This window comes from Glycine soja, chromosome 7, assembly GCF_004193775.1.
Source record: "Glycine soja cultivar W05 chromosome 7, ASM419377v2, whole genome shotgun sequence".
Taxonomy (NCBI): Eukaryota; Viridiplantae; Streptophyta; class Magnoliopsida; order Fabales; family Fabaceae; genus Glycine; species Glycine soja.
In genome coordinates, this window is record NC_041008.1 from 2,560,908 (window position 1) to 2,577,988 (window position 17,081).

At 33.7% G+C, this 17,081-nt stretch overlaps 4 protein-coding genes across 6 annotated transcripts; 2 read left to right on the forward strand and 2 right to left on the reverse strand.

Annotated features, from left to right (window-relative positions):
- The first annotated feature begins 2,382 nt into the window (after positions 1-2,382).
- Positions 2,383-3,332, forward strand: LOC114417740 (late embryogenesis abundant protein 2-like). Its single transcript, XM_028382812.1, has 2 exons — positions 2,383-2,565; positions 2,830-3,332. The coding sequence occupies exons 1-2, from the start codon at positions 2,512-2,514 to the stop codon at positions 3,184-3,186; spliced, it is 411 nt and encodes a 136-aa protein (XP_028238613.1). The 5' UTR covers positions 2,383-2,511; the 3' UTR covers positions 3,187-3,332.
- A 671-nt stretch (positions 3,333-4,003) lies between these two features.
- On the reverse strand, positions 4,004-9,743 carry LOC114418120 (WD repeat-containing protein 43-like). Of its 3 annotated transcripts, none has more exons than XM_028383302.1 (13): positions 9,637-9,743; positions 9,134-9,260; positions 8,416-8,520; positions 8,203-8,312; positions 7,818-7,972; positions 7,638-7,726; positions 7,024-7,552; positions 6,636-6,722; positions 5,963-6,216; positions 5,775-5,857; positions 5,235-5,346; positions 4,530-4,604; positions 4,004-4,448 (listed from the first exon to the last, which is right to left on the reverse strand). In XM_028383302.1, the coding sequence occupies exons 2-13, from the start codon at positions 9,224-9,226 to the stop codon at positions 4,275-4,277; spliced, it is 1,866 nt and encodes a 621-aa protein (XP_028239103.1). In that variant the 5' UTR covers positions 9,227-9,260; positions 9,637-9,743; the 3' UTR covers positions 4,004-4,274. The 3 variants fall into 3 exon arrangements, with proteins under 3 accessions (XP_028239103.1, XP_028239105.1, XP_028239102.1); XM_028383304.1 differs by having other exon boundaries at positions 5,963-6,204; positions 7,024-7,555; XM_028383301.1 differs by having other exon boundaries at positions 7,024-7,555.
- Positions 9,744-10,373: 630 nt separating this feature from the next.
- On the forward strand, positions 10,374-12,814 carry LOC114418122 (monothiol glutaredoxin-S15, mitochondrial-like). Its single transcript, XM_028383306.1, has 6 exons — positions 10,374-10,520; positions 10,938-11,066; positions 11,183-11,282; positions 11,439-11,505; positions 12,467-12,545; positions 12,631-12,814. The coding sequence occupies exons 1-6, from the start codon at positions 10,458-10,460 to the stop codon at positions 12,676-12,678; spliced, it is 486 nt and encodes a 161-aa protein (XP_028239107.1). The 5' UTR covers positions 10,374-10,457; the 3' UTR covers positions 12,679-12,814.
- A 122-nt stretch (positions 12,815-12,936) lies between these two features.
- On the reverse strand, positions 12,937-16,521 carry LOC114418121 (acyl-protein thioesterase 1 homolog 1-like). Its single transcript, XM_028383305.1, has 9 exons — positions 16,148-16,521; positions 15,766-15,880; positions 15,060-15,096; positions 14,772-14,841; positions 14,559-14,663; positions 13,941-14,091; positions 13,766-13,848; positions 13,481-13,574; positions 12,937-13,395 (listed from the first exon to the last, which is right to left on the reverse strand). Exons 1-9 carry the CDS (start codon positions 16,176-16,178, stop codon positions 13,311-13,313), a joined length of 771 nt encoding a protein of 256 aa, XP_028239106.1. The 5' UTR covers positions 16,179-16,521; the 3' UTR covers positions 12,937-13,310.
- Between the last annotated feature and the right edge of the window lie 560 nt (positions 16,522-17,081).

Genomic DNA, 17,081 nt, shown 5'->3' on the forward strand with positions numbered 1-17,081 from the left:
CATCTGCATGCAAATTTTCAAAATCTCGAAGTCCAAAATGTAAGATTGTTAACTATTGCGAAATCTACAAGTACGTACTGCATGACCACTTGACCAGTCAATTAAGAGAGAGAGAGGATCATTTGCCTATAAATTTGTAAGAATTCATCCTCTCCTACAAATTCGTATTTCGCTTAAAACGTTCAAGTTTCCCAATTTTAGTTTGAGTCTCAATGAACACAAAAGTAATGTAAAAATAAAACATAAATATATTTAATATCTTAAAAATTTAAAACCTCTATTAATACTTCTAATTTACATGAGGTAGGAGGACGGTGTCAAGAAAAATGATTCTAAACACAATATACATGGTAAATGCTCGTGTAGAGGGTTGATGTTGCAATAAATTAAGATGCATTGATTTGAGACTTTAATCTTTTGATGTAACACTACCATTTGTAGGCATTAATTTGTTTCTCTTTACATGCCATGCTACAGTCAAAATGGGCTAGGTTAGTATTGATCCATCACGTGGTGGGCCAAAACAAGTTCATTTTGTCACGAGTTTTGGTGCATGAAAAAAATATTATCAGAAGAAATTACTAATTTGATTTTTCAAGGTGCGAGTTTCAACTTTCAACTTGTGAAACATTTCAATCCAATCCAGCTCAAGGATTGAACGGGTTATAAAAATATTAATCACTTTTTAGCCTAAGTCCAATTGGATCAACGTGTTGTTTTATTAGTTTTTTAAAATTCTATTTATTTATTTTGTTCATGAATGTCTTGGAAGTTTTTTATTTTATATTTTGTGTTTATTCTTTAAGTTTGTTATTACGAATTAGTGTGTTGCTGAAATTAAATGATAGTCAAGCTACATAACATAACCCACCAATTAATCCATTGGGGATCAAACCAAATTGTGTATTTATTGACTTATAAAAAAAGCTAACCGAATTAAATTAACTCACTTTGATACTATCTTAATTCTCAGGTGATTAACTTCTCAAATGCTGAATGGAAGTCCGTTAAGTAACAGAATTAAAAAAAAAAAAACTATTGAATATATATGCTTTAAAAGTTGCCGCATATTACTTAGGATAGATTTCTTAAAATATAACATGTGATATCGAGCATGGCAGCATGCTTATCAACAGTTGTCGTTACCGAAAAAAGTGAGTAAAAGCATTGAACAACTACTTTGAGAATTCAAAGCTTAACAATCGGATCATTGGGTGGCTTGTTTTTGTTGTTTTCGTTGTTTATCCTCAGAGATGATGCTTCTACCTTCATATAGTCGGAACTAAAAACCAAAATGTACGTAATCATAAAATTGGCTTGGTAAAAATTTAAATAAAAATTGGCTTGATAAGCCTCTCTATTATCGTTTCTGTGAAGCCAATTTTTTTGTTTCTTTTTTACTTATTTAAGTATTCTATAGTTTTTTTTTTGTGCCATAAAAGTGGTAAAATGAGAAGATATCCCAATACTGTTGAACAGATCACCAATAACATGTTGGGATTGCAAGTAGAGATTCATGGAGAGGGTTATTGCGCTTGAATCGTAGATAGTTTTAGTTCCAGCTATTCAAACTTTGACACTAGCAAAATTTTCTGAAAAGGATTGCTCAACAATTAAGGAAAGTAACCTTAAGAAAATTTGAAACTGAATATTTTTTTCTTGATTTGTTTAAATCAATGTTATATCACACTCATGTTATTTCTATTAATTGAACTATTAGACCAAATTTGTATGAAAGACTTAGTTTTGATAATTATAGTTAAAACTTGCATTATAAACAATTTTTCAGAGAGAAATCAGGTGTTGAAGGACTAATTCAAGATGAATGATTCTTAATCCTCTTATTATATCTTTCTATAAATCCTCCTATTATCTTTATGGCAAGTTTTAAATATACTTTATACTTTTAAAACAATAAATATTTTTACTTTTCATCTAATACTTATCTTAAAGGATAATAGAAATATTTAACATTATTCATTCGGATAACAACTTTTCATATGGCAAGTGTCACTATCAGTCATATATAATCTTATTAAACACTTATTATTGACTATTAATAAGGAATCTGCTTGTAATTTTTATCAGTAGAGCAAAGTAGTGAGGATTGATTTACATAGTTTGAAGGAGGTCATTAGTTAAACATTTGTTTTTGCTTCATAAAAATAAAAAATATACAAGGACATGAGTCATGAATTCAATACCTTTGCGCCTCATACATGAGAGTTATCCAACAATGATTATATCATCATTCAACTTATGGCAACGTGGCAAAATTGCACAGGCTCATTGCTCCTAACCAAACGGGGCTCAAATTCATATCCATGGCCACAGAGGGGCACGTGTCAAGAAAATGGACAAGTGGTAGTCATAGACGAAGCATTCAAACCTCATCACGAACAAAAAGTGCTTGCCTTGCGATACCATAAGAAAAACCTTCTTCTATTATAGTGAGTGAGTGAGTGCGTGAGTTTCCTACATACACCCTTTGATTTGATTTGAAGAACAAAGATGGCATCCCATGAGCAGAGCTACAGAGCTGGTGAGGCCAAGGGCCGAAATCAGGTAACAAATTATAATATTCAATTCAACAATTCTATACTATTTCATGCAACCTCCTATCTTCATTCTTGTTTGTTCCTACCGTATAATTTTTATGCAATATCAATATAAACAGTTTCATACGTACATTGTCATTACATAATAAATTATTTAATTTAATTTTTGGTTGGTTATTTTAAAAAAAGTGAGAGAGAGATTTTTTTTTAACATATGAAAACAGTCTCGAAAGGGATTTAACTGTCACTTGTTGATGGATTAATGGATCAGGAGAAGACCAACCAGATGATGGGCAATATGGGGCAGAAGGCCCAAGCTGCGAAGGACAAGGCCCAGCAGGCAGCCCATGCTGCAAAGGACAAGACCCAGCAGGCGGCCCACTCTGTAAACGAGAAGGCCCAAGAGAAGAGTGGTCAAACTAAAGAAAAGGCCTCAGAGATGGGCCAGTTCACAAAGGAAGCGGCCCAGTCTGGAAAGCAGAACACTGGTGGGTTCCTGCAGCAGACTGGAGAAAAGGTGAAGGAAATGGCCCAGGGTGCTACTGAGGCTGTGAAACAAACCTTTGGTATGGCACCACAGAATGATGAAGACAAAGACTACTACCCAACCCAGCATGGCAGAGAATAGAATAGTACTAGTTTCTTAAATATAGTTTTCAACATAAAAGAGGGAGGGGAATGTACTCTATTATCTAGTTTCAATCTTGTCTTGTCAAGTATCCTAATGCTATCTATAATTTACCATTTAATCCTAGAGTCAAAAGTTTCCTTTTCCTTTTGATTTTCTTTTTTTTTTTGGGTGTGTGTGGGGTTTTCTTTAGGCGCATTACACTTCCATGGACTGTGGTGTGGCTCAAAAAATGTGTATTCGAAACTCAATTTAAGGCGGAATTGCTTTGCCTTAAACTCATCAAATTTTAGCGGATTACAAATGATAGAGTGACAAGTAAAATGATTAATTTGTGAATAGTTTCATAAAGGATTGTTAGATTTAGATTTTGGAAGGTGGCTTTTGAAAAGGTTTTCTGCACAAGAAGTCATTGGAGCCATTGGCCAAGGTTTTAAACTGCTATTATTATATTTGCGATTGTAGAGACTTAAAATGTAGAAAAATATAGATAAATGCAGTTTAGTTGTGGAGGCTCTAAATTGCATTTTAAAATCATACTGACCTGTAAAAAAAAATTCAATAATATTAAAGATGTTACTAATATGATTGAATGACAATAAAATTTACATTGTCAATACATGTAGTCACGTATTGTTTATTCTAAAGTTCACTTTTACTATATATATGATCACGTCACACGCAGAGATTTCCCATAATAAATGTGTTCTGTTATTCTTGAGGCTTCTCCTTCAGTTTATGCTTTATTTCGGATAATTTTTTTTTTCAAAAGCTATATAAAGACACTGAAAAAATTATATTATCTCAAGATAAACTATAACCCAAACACGCTGAAAAATCATTGTCTTTATGATCGGTCGAAACATGCACAAAGTGGTAGTCAATAAGTGAAAGACTAAACACATCGTAATACTTGAGTGTTTTGTAGTACAATATAGTATCAAAACTTCAAAACTGTGAAAGTGCTAGTTATATCAATATGGAGCTTCCAAGATATTGTAACGAATACATTAAAGACACTGCCAACTCAACCACATGCATCATTGCCAATCGCGTTATGACATTTTGAAAAGAACAAATAGACCTTATCAATCTGACATATCATCATCACTTGCATCAATGTATCTGGCAGCATGAAATTGTTCTTCTGGTTGTTCATCTGGGTCAGTTTCCATGGTATCATCAGATTCTTCATCACTACTATCCTTATCCTCATAGATAACTGGCACCATTTCACCTTCATCTTCCTCCTCGTCAATAGCCTGTTCCAAAAGAAACCACTAATAAACACAAGTTGATCACAGCTTCTGGTAACCATTTGTAGACAGCAGAAAGTGGCTTACCCCTATGTGAAGCGTGTCTAAACAACTTGAGAGTTGGATGGCAGATTTAAAAGTGGAGACTCTAGACTCAATCAGCTGCATGCACAAAAAAAATAAAAAATGAAAGTGATTACATAATGAAAGACCTATTGGTACAACATGATCGACAGTTAAAGGTCTTTCTACAACATGTCATCTACAAACTTTTCAAGAGATTTGAAGCTCCCATGTGTTAAAAAGTGAATGCAATGCAGCTCATGTAATATTAAAGAAGACAAGTATGATGTTGATAAAATGATGATGCAAACTTCCAAACTAAAAATTGAAATAAAATTTCAGATGTATCTGGTGTAAGCTTGGATAATAGCCAATCCTTGCTTTAACAACAAATGTAAAAGCTGATATATAACTTTACTCCACATTCCTGTTTCTACAAACAACCTGAATCGTGTTTTGTTATTTTGTAGAAATGCAGCTTTGAATATACAGCTTGCAAGCTGTCTCAAATCTCATTAAATCAACAAATATGTATTGTAACAATAGTTTAGAAGTGCTCAGCCTTAATCTGCACAATGGTCATTTTGGTAATTCTGAAGCGAGAACAACCATGTTGCCTCATATTTTACATTTACCTTGGTCGTATAATCTAATGGCCAGAATTGGAAATATAGTTTTAAACTCACTGGATTAGGTGCTTATTGAGTGGATTCATCATTTGGTACTCACTTGATACAAAGAGTTCAAAGCTTTTAATGAAGATTCCTGGGACATTATTCCGCTCGCATGCTGTAGAAGTAGACACTTCAACCATGGAAGAGCACATGCCAAAATTGAACCCCTAAAACAAAAAGAAAGTAACATCTATTTAGAATTTATTTGGAGTCAATGCAAAATCTGATATAGCAAAAAAGTTATATTAACGATAACATAAGTTAAGTACATAAGGGGTTAATTATAATTGTTGATTGCTGTTCAAGCCACCGTAGATGGATATTGGATACTATTTGTGTTAATGTGGTGTCAATTTTGTAGCCACTTTTTTTTTTATGTATATCCTATTTCTGTCAATTTTATAATTAATAACAGAAGTTTTTGAACAATTTCCTGGTTGCTAACTGGAAACTATCATCTATCTTGCCCATGCAAGAAATTTTAAATCAAGAAGTGGCCAATCATACAGAATACTCGTGCCAAATAAGTTAACTGAACATCACAAACACTGACAGGCGTATTAAATATACATTTACCAGATAATTATGAGTTTACCTAGATTCAATAATAGATATGAGAGAGTATAGAAGTTTGAGGACGTTGGATGTGTTCAACTGTGCAATTGACTTTCTAATAACCTGCAAAAGTAGTTACATCATGGATAACATATAAGAAACTGAGCAAGTGGACAATTTCCATTTAAATATACATAAAGTTCAATAGAAATAGGAGAGAAGGAGAACCTTCTCATCTTGTGTATACAAGCAATCTAGCAGAAGGGTGCGATCATCAGCATTTAATGCTTGCTTAAGCAAAACATGTACAGAGTCTGCACTTGGAGGCTTTGCTGGGACAGAAGATTCTTGCTCTATTTCACTCCTTGATTTGTTCTCATCCAGTAAACTTAGACTAGCAAGTTTCTCTCCCATTGTTGGCTCATTCAAATCGTCATCAAGAAGGACTCCTTCTGCAGCCTCATGTTGATCTACATTAAATACTAGTACAAAAAATACCAATCAATTCTTAAATGTACTCAGTTGGTGGGCAGTACTACTGCTCATCATGCCAAAGAGTAAATTTTACATAAATCAATATGTGAATGATTTTAGTAAAAACTATTAAACCAGAACATGAATTTAAGGAAATAAAATTGTCCTAGATCTTAGCATGAATTTTGTGGTAAAAAATATACTCTTTTTTAATCTTAGGTTCGTTCAGATTTCTATAGCCTATATGTTCAGAATTTTGTCATGCAAATCATATCTACACCAAAAGAATAGGTAATTTACAAAATTCAGGAACAAACAGCCGTGAATAAATCAGTAATATCAATTTCAGTGGGAACATGACCTAGAAAATGAGATCCAATAAAATGTTACTCATGTGACTAACAATTTAAAATATTATAGTTCTTACCTAAATCCACCTCGTCAGTTGAGGTTGGTGGATCAGGATCAGATGTTGCTTGTCTTTTCTTAGCTTTCTTGCTTTCCATTGGTATTGCTGCTTCCAGTTCCAAGTCAGGGGGACATATATAGGAGTTTCAAAATTTTAGAGAATATGTAGGCTCAAAAAACTAATAAAGAAAAAAAAAATCCAAATTGAAAATTTGTAACATTTTATTCCATTTGGAATTTCATGAGCTTGTCCATCAACAATCTATGACAAACAACTTCCACTGGAACAGGAAAAGTATTTAAGATTTTGTACTCCCAGTAAAAGAAAAAAAATTAGAATCACCTAGCATTTACTCAAAAGGAAGCAAAAAGGACAGTAAGAAAAGCTAAAAATGAGTTTATCAGACCTTTGCCAGAAGGACTGTCATGCTGCTGAACAGAATCAGTCTCATCTCCAACATATAATACTATATTCTCGCCTGAATTGCTAATATTTAAGACACTAAACTGTGGATGATCTACAGATCCATAAGTCACAAGAGCTTTAATCTGTTTATCTTCCTCTACAGGTTGTAATCTGGATGCAATAATCGAAGCATGCCTTTTCTTTGAACTTACACCATTTTCCTTCTCCGTTTCAACTATTTTGGTCTTCGTGGTCAATTTAGTTGGCTGTATCTGATCTTCGGAGGAAGCATTCAAATTCCATGTATAGGCAGAACCTCTACCAGTAACTGCCAAAACAACTACATCTTCTTTATTGCAACCACTGTGGCAGTCTAAAATTAATGGAGGATGCCTTATGGGAAGTGTAGGACCTCTACCCACATTTCCTGAATTTAAATCACACTTCCAAACTTGAAGATGTTTACCCTCAAAATCTGATGTAACTAAATTTTTGGCATCACTCGATATAGAAATGAGCTGTACATTTCCCTGCTGAGAAATAAAACTAAAATTTAATGATGTTTTTAACTTGTAAATACAAATATTCATATCCAGAATAAGAAATGAAGATTACCAAATCATTAGGGAACTTCAGAATCTCCTTCCCAATTTCCCAGCTTATAATCCGCAGTCTAGAGCTGACAATAGCTAAATATTTTTCATCTGGAAAATAAGTAAAGAAACAAGTGTCAATGGTCATGCAAGAAGATGAATGAATACGACGGACCAAGCTCCAAATGGAATTAGTACTCACCATTTGAGAAAGCCAGAGAAGTAATAGACTTTTTTGAGATTTTAAATTCCTTTAAAACCTCTCCTGTTTCAGTATTAACCTCGTACGCCACTCCATTATGTCCAACAATGCGAAGAAGACGTCCTTTGTTTGCAAATGAGAGTCCACAAATCCCCCTGTATGATGACAAGAACAATGTCTCACAGACCTGGCATTACTTATCACTTCAATCTCATATGAAAGCATAAAAACCAATATATGGATGTTCACATGCAATCTCATATGAAAGCATAAAAACCAATCTCATAATCTGCATACTAAATGTAGATTCATATACATCATAGACCAAAAATAAACAAAAAAGTGTGGAAACATAACAAAAAAGAGAATGAAATGACAACAATACCCAGGATGGCTGGTAGTCAACTTTCGCTCACCAGTGGAAACATCAACAGCTATAACGCTTCCATCGATTGTGCTGAGAGCTAATAAGCATGTTCCCTGTTCTTTTCTATGCTAATTACAAAAGCGTGCAATCCACATCAGAGGGGAAAAAGGTAAGATTCCAGCATAAAAAAGCACTAGTGATTAAAAAGATTTTCCTAAAATCCCATACTACCTTTTCCCCAATGAAACTACATGCAATACAAGAATAATGAATATCATGATCTCCCTTTGATGGCTTCCACTCTGCTAACAAATGTCCAGTGTTTGTGTTCCAAATCTGAAAATCATAGGATGACTTTTTGTTATAAACCTAGCAATCTTACACGAACCAGAGTAAGTATAAATATAATCATAGAATTCCACTATTCAATAAAACCTCATTAGCAGCTGCAATGCATGTTGATCATTTAATCATTGTTTAAGCTCACTGATGATTGAAAGTATGTCATTCATAAATTTCATCAGGTACCATTTAGCAAAATTGGTCTCATGACATGAAGTGAAGTGAAGTGAAGGAGAAATTACTACATGGTCCAGGAGCACCACATGTCCATGATCCCAACCAATCTTCACACGACACATAATAGAGATTTTCAATTTACGAGAAAGAGTTAATAAAACTAGGTTACATGTCAAGTAGAGATTTGTAGGGACCATGGTGGTTTTGTACCATGTAATAATTTTTCAAAGTGAAGACTTGTAGGGTATAAACTGCCAGAGTAAGAGTTAATTATGATCTAAGTACCATAAATTCAAAGAGTTAGCAGTTATTCAAAACCATCCACAATAAGTGCCCCAAAGAGAACCATGGGCACTTATCCTGGAATAGTTCAGGAAAACTACTACCAAACAATAGATGTAAGGAGGAGGGGAGAAAAAGGTTAATTTACCTTGGCCACCTCGTTGGCAGACAGAATAGCCACAGAATCCTCATTAGGAGTGAAAGCAGTTAGAACATGTTTCTTTAATTTGTCCTTCACCATCTTACTCAACCTTCTTCTTCTTCCAAGTAGACAACTATGCAAAGGCACATAAATCAGACATAAAAAACCAGTCAGCACTAAGTAAAGATAACAACTTTGTAGTTATATAAATAAACAGACCAACTGGGTCGCTCAATCTAGCATAACAAGCACAAATAACTGAAATTTCAGCTACCGGAACAAACTGGTGAAACAAACGCAATAAAACATAAGACTTCACAACTTCCACATTTCAAATCTTTTTTTTTTTTCAAAATCATTATTCACACACAACATATTAATAAACAAAGGGATTTTAACTCTGAGGAGAACAGCATGGAAATATGAGGCAGAAGAACTTGAAGGAGATTTACTAAATAGAAGAGAAAGAAGAGAGAGGTAAAGGATAAAGATGAAAAAGAAAAACTAACCTAAACAAAACAGAAAACTATGAAAGGAAAACCGATCAAAGGAGAATGCTTCTGATATATTTCGTCTTCAGGCAGGAGGCTGCGGAGTGAACAACTGATGAAGAAAAAGGGTTTTGGGTTTTGGGTTTTGGAATAAGAAATATTATTAGGGGCATTTTTGACTTTTCAAAAACACTAATTCACACTTTTTTAAATAAAAAAAATACATATTCAAATTCATCCATATTAATCCCTAAAAAATAAATAAATTTGAATTAGTACTAAATATGAAAAAAATTGAACATATTAATCTGTTAAATCATTTTCGTTTGAATTAAATGATGAGTTTAAAATTTTAAATTTAATCAAAACTCAGCTCATATATAATTAAATCACTGATATACTATAAGAAACCTAAAACAAACACACCTATATGTCAACATAATATTGTTGTTGATTTTAAGATAACATATTATTTTGGAGTTTATATATTTTTATTTTATGAATGATCCTATATAAATATACCTGTGACTTATAGTTTATTTTTTTATCATATAAATAATACAATATTTATAAATACTGATTTTTTTAAAATATTCTTATTATCCTATAAAAAATTTCCTTAATGTTTTTTAGCTTAAAGATTATTTTTTTCAATAGAATAGCTCAAAACAATAATCAACTCATTCCAAATAAATAAAGTTAGATTGAATTGAAAAAAAATAATCTAAAATTAGATTGAATTGAAAAATAGATAAAACAGTCCAGCCACTTGCAACCACGCTCAGAGCGACAAGTTCAGTGTTGGGATCATTCGGGTTTTTGTTACTCGGTTCATTCGAATGGCGACATCCTTGTCAAACGTGTTTTTGAAGGGAATCGCAGCTCGTTCTCTCAGCAGACCCGTAAGATCTTCAGCCCTTAATTTTTATGCATGTTTAATCATTACTTAGTTTATTTTTCGCATCTATTTTGTGTGAATAATACAAAGTTACATTCTTTACACATCCCTGCCTAATGGGTATCGTTTGTTTTCTACGTCTTTCTTGAGCTTTTTTTTTTAAAAAAAATTTGGTTAGTAAACTTGCTTCTTGAACATTATAGTAATTATTCTCATGAATAGGCGTTATGTGTGCCAGCTTCATCCTTGGGTTTTTGAGTTACCCCAAATTGATTTTGGAGAAGGTGCTTTATATATACCATTGCATTACTCTTCTAATTAGTGCCAACTATTATTATTGGTTAGTTTTTAATTTTTGTAATTCTTCAAACTGCAATTTGTAATCTCCTATTCTAACAGTCTTCCCTTAACATGGTGGCAGTTAAATGGGTTGTTTTATTGCACAAGATACTCGAATACTGTGTCAAATGATTCTGACACGCATGATGACTTCAAGCCAGGTAATAAGCTTGAGGGTTCTGGCATTTGTTTGTCTAATGTTATTGAGCAGGTAAGGGTATATCAAATCAATCTTTCACCCGTGAAATGTTATTTTCTTCTTCATTTTTTAATAATGTTGAGTAATCTGTAACTTGAACTTTTCGTCACTGTGATTAATATGTGCAGGATGTCAAGGATAATCCTGTTATGGTTTACATGAAAGGTGTGCCTGATTTTCCACAATGTGGATTTAGTTCGCTTGCTGTAAGAGTTTTAAAACACTATGGTAAGTACTAAGTTCAAGACAAGCTTTTCTGTTGATATTTTTGTTCTTTTTGTTTCTCTATGGTGAAGTTGTAGAAGAAATATGTTAGAATATGAATTCACATTACTTGATAACAATTCTGTAAGTTGCAATCATCATTATATAATGTTCTTGCAGATGTTCCTATTAGTGCTAGAAACATTTTGGAGGATCCTGAACTTAAAAATGCTGTAAAAGCCTTCAGGTAACTTCATGCTTGTTGATCTTATTAGTATCTGCTTGCTTCCCAAAAGAACATCAGTCATCTACAATTGTAGTTTATAGTTTACTAAGAATTTTGATGGATGATAGTTTATTATTATGTTAGGTAGTTAGAATTAGCTCAGAATAAGCACTGGAATTAGAAATTAAATTTCAATTTCAAATATCAAATTATCAATTTCCAACAGGCTAAGACTTACGGCATCAAATTCCCCCCTGAATGAGCGAGATTCCTCCCCTTCCACTTCAGACAACAATCACTTCGTGAAGTCCACCTAATAGCTGTTGTCACCAACTCATATCAGCTTCTTTTGATGCCAAGGGTGTGATTATACCTTGGCAAACCAAAAAATATTTGATCATTAACTATTAGCAGATCTTGAGTATGAAGTTGAGTTGAAGGGACTTTACAATTAATGTTTATCATAAATAACAAGTTTTCAGTAGAACAAAATAGCAAAATGAAACCCTTAATGCCAATGGAATACAATGGATGAGTGCCCCGTCAATGAACTGAGAGTTGTCAAGGTGAGTTTGAAGATCAATGTCCGTTCTACTTTTCTTTGTATTTATATGAATCTGGAACAATTGATTTAATAGTACCTAGTAAGTTTTACCAGTTTTTATGTCTTTCCTTCACTTAAACCCTCTTGTCTCTGAACATCTGAGCCACAAGCCTTGTCAAATCTCTGGAAACTAGTTAGCCTGCAAATGTCTACGCATGTTTGTGGTTATCTCATATATGTCATTTTGTCTTTGTATTTTATGTGATATAACTGAGCTCATATTTGATTCTTTTTAAGCATGGTATCATGACAAAATGACAAGTACAGGTGCCTGTGCTTCCAAGTTTAATAACTTGTTTCCTTTAAAAGTTTAATAATTAATAAATAAGGATTTTTTTTTTAATGATTCCTACTGTTTGCCCTGTTCTTTCTATGCAGTAACTGGCCAACATTTCCTCAAATTTTCATCAAGGGAGAGTTTATTGGTGGATCAGACATTATTCTCAATATGCACCAGGTTGGTTCCCGTTTAAATGCTTAGTTTTTTTACTTGTGGCTATTATTATGTACTGTACTGTTCAATAATATTTTTATCCTCGTAGACCGGTGAATTGAAGGAAAAGCTTAAAGATATTACCTCCAAGCAGTAAACACATACCTAAGGTGATGAAGTTTTAAGAGATGTAGTTTACAAGAACATGCTTCATATCAACTATTAAGAGATGTGAATACTTTGTACTTTAATTTCTGGATTATATTCAAATAAGAAGTTTCAACATTCCTGTATATACGATTTTTCTTCTTTTTTTTCCTCTTTGTGCCTCGCTTTAATATTCATGTATTGTATATGAAGTAATGAAGATTGGACTTGGATGCTGTCACATGATAAATATTGAGGAACTGAATTACTGGCAAGGGATTTAAATACTTTGCAGGATTTCATGGCTCCAAATTTCCATCCAAGCTTTGTAACCAAAAAAACAAGAAAAGATAAGGAACAAAACACTCCGAAATTGATAAATAACACAACTAAGAAACCTATATTGTTACAATAAGTAAAACAAAATCTTTCCAACAGCACAGCTGACCCTGTCTCTAGGTACTATGATAATATAAAGGGAGAGAACTACTTGAAAAACACATTCAGATCTTTATTTCTCAGCAACATTACTAAAGGAACCCAGAAGACTAATCCTCCTATACCATATTATATACTGGATAACCATTTCGTGATGAAGCCATTCGTTATTTTACAGGTATGCCCTGACTTATACTCTGTTATTCATGTGGATCCCCCTAGCCCCAGCCTTGAGCTAAGCCAATTGGAGACCTCATCCATCTCCCTAGGAACAGTATAATGACCAAGCCTGCACCCAGAATGTTCAATAATTACTTTAACTGATTTGTGATTCATTCAGAGTTGGATTATTTCTTCTCAGAAAAAGATGTTACCCATCATAGGATTTGAATGTAATGTATCGAAACCCTGCTGAACTTAAGGATTGAGCTGATTTCTCTCCGTATTTGTAGAGAACTACGTCATCACCTACAAATGAATTTTGGAGGTTGGCTTTAAACAACTATGCTTTATGTTCGCTTGAAGAGATAATCATTTGAATAGTTAACGTAAACCATATATAGCAGTATGTGCATGCTTAATCATGTTTAATTTATAAGCACACCTCTCAAATAAAAAAAGATACATTGTCACAACGTTCAAGATGTATAGATACGTACTGATTCCATGGCTCAGCAAAACAGGTAACAAAGCAGCTCGCCTTCTTGCTTCATGTGACACTTCAATCTTGTTCCTTAAGCTCCTACACAAACAGAAGTTGTCAACCATTAGCATGTGGCTACATGGACCAACATATATACACATGATTTAATGTTAATGTAAATGTAATAATACCTTGATCCTGGAAGCCACCCACTGAGTCCAACAACTGCTCGTAAGTTGACAGGGTAAGGGATGCCATTTCCATACCTTCCCATGGCAAAACAAGTTGCAGAGTATTGAGCTACTGCAGCACCCATACTGAAGCCTCCAATTCCTACTTTCACTGTGACAAATTGAACTTCAACAGAGTGAATGAATCTACAAAATATCAATTACAAGTCCCAAATTGGATATGCTTAAAGGAGGCAGGCTTACAGACTATGAATTAGAGTTTCATCAATTATCTTTCTTTCTCTTTTTTTTTTTTTCCTTTCACGTGAATGATGGTTATAGATGAAGAAAATTCCATTCTCATGTATTTGAGAAATACTTAGGAAACACTTAAGGTCTTGTTCGGATAAAACTTTTTTGTAAGTACTTGTAGGAAAAGAAAATAACATGGTCAAATGCATTGAGTTTTTTCTACAAGTTAAAATTAACTTGTCTATCTCAGCTCTTGGAAATATTAGATGAGAAATCTTTTATAGAAGTTATAAATTGAATTTAACTAATAAAAAATTATTTTACCTTCTTATTTCATGTAAAAAGATTACTCAAACAACCGTAATTATTATTTAGCCTTGAAATTACCATCAGCTGGCTCTGTTGACAACAAGTTGGCAATATGTGATGCTGAGGCATCTAAACTCTCCCAATCAACTGGACCATCTTCTGAAAGTTCTCCCATATCAAACCCTGATTAATGTTAGATAAGTAAGGTTTAACTGCAAGTTCTAGCTTACAATAACACAGTGCTGATTCAATCCGAATGATTAGAAGCACAAGGAGTTTCTTTAACATTACATGCAGTGCAAGAAAAACCACCAAGTATGGTTACAGGGCGAGAAGGAGCAGTTGGGCAAATCCATTTTATCTGCACCACATCACATCATAACAAACATCATATATTTTGTAGAAGAGAATAGATTTATCAGAATATTATAGGGATAAAGTGAGAATATGTTTGTACAAAAGCAAAATAGGAAAGTTTATTTCTTACATTTGGAAGTGGAAGAGATTCCAGCAGAATATTATAGGGATAAAGTGAGAATATGTTTGTACAAAAGCAAAATAGGAAAGTTTATTTCTTACATTTGGAAGTGGAAGAGATTCCAGCAGCTGATAAGAGCTGCAACAAAATCAAGGTCAAGATTTTTATTATGCTTGTCTCATTAATTAGAATCTGAGAAGAATGCAAACGTCGATTAGGACAACACAGATTTACTAGATAAAAATCCATAGATTAAAATGATCAAACTGAATGGTATTTTTTGAGACAACACCAAACTCACTGTTCAAAGAACAATTCTAGGATGTTAGTTTTTCTAGTCATATAAATATTCTTCTGTCAAAAGTCATGTCAAATTGCTCATTTTAGAACAGAAAACAAATGATCTCGTGGTCCCCTAATTTGAGAATCTGGTATATACTCTTCCAAATCAAACTTCCATTAAATATAACGACTTTTTCCAACAGAATTTATTCCGTTTAGAATCTCAACTGAAAGAAACACCACACTGAAAGCATACAACACATCAGGAAAACACAAGTTTGCTTCCCTCTGATGTATTTGAATAGTTTTCTTGTCAGAAGTACAGCCCATACCTACCTCAACTCTGGAAGAGCAGATAAAAAAGAAAAACAGAAAGAAGGTTTTGGTGAAGAAAAAAGTAACAATGAAGAGACAAGGTAGAGGAGGAAGAAAAGACACAAGCTATGAAATGATTCACAACAGAAAAAGTACAATACATGCGGTGAATGAGGTATATAACAATATTAAAGAGAATGCCATCCATACCTCAAACCATTATCACCAAGACCATGCAGCCAAACTATAGTAGCTTGGTGCTTTCCTTTTGGCCTCACCACATGTGTCTTCCCAAACTCCAAGCTTCTGCTAGCAGTTCTACTACCTGCAGATGGCATATAATGTCTGAAGATAGCTGATAGGTTTCAAAACATGTGGAAAAAGTAACGATTATATTCCAAATGGACCAAGGAAACTATCATTGCTAACAGTTAAACAATAGAAGAAGCTAGAACCAAAAAGCAGATGCATGAATTATAAAAATGACTTTCCGAACTCAAGCATTTTATAGAAAGAAAAAGTTCTTGCAAGCAACATGCAAGGTGTAAGTAAGGAAGGATAAAGAACAATCAAGAGGAGCAAAAAAACTAACCAGAGCCCATATGATAATGTGGATAGCTCATTTTGCTGTTACAAACTATTCACAACACTCCCTCCTATTGAAGTGTGTCAAGGGACTATGAAGAGGTTATGCAATGAAGAAAATGCACAATGCTGATGCCTCTTTATACCCAGAAGGGTGAGGTGGAGTTGGAATAAAATGTGTATGTGTGCATCCTTGTGTACGTGTAGTGTTCACACCACACCATCAATAGAGTGTGCCTAGAACCGCCTAAGGAAGCATCAATGAAAAGGAGAGGTATAGACAGACAAAAGCAGAAAACCTTTTATGGGCAAAAAGAATCCAAACAGTGTAAAGCAAATTCATCCATTTCTAAGGCACACTGCAAGGACAGAGGACTCGCACATAGAGAGGAATCTATGCTTGTGGGCTGCGGCCAGAAAATAAAGATAACAGCAACAGCAGCTGAAGAATATTACTGAAAACAAGAAAGAATAACCGTGCTTGTAAAGATCATATTTGTTTATCAATTCCTGGTTGATTGATTGATGGATACCCATTAACCTCAAACTAGAGTCTTTTTCTTTTCTTTCACTTTTTGTGTCCTCAAGTTATCACAGAGGGAAAGAAATTCGAGAAATAAAAATCACTAAGAATTGCTATTGGAAAGGGAACCGCAGCTTCTAGGTATTTTCCCCTACTTTCTAGCTCCTTAACTCATAACGTTTAAGCTGAGTAACCTGGATCTCAAATTAGAAGTGACAAGAAAAAGCATGCAAGCCTTTTACTACATTTGCCTCTCTCTTGCTTTCTTGTTTGCCACTATACCTAGTTGCTCAAGTCCCACTTGAAGAAAAGTTTTGTTTGTTTATAGTCATGAGAAGCTGCATAAGTCCAAAGGCTATTGCTTCTCTTGAGTACTGTGGCAAAATAAAAACAAAAAGAGATAAGCTCTTCAACACAC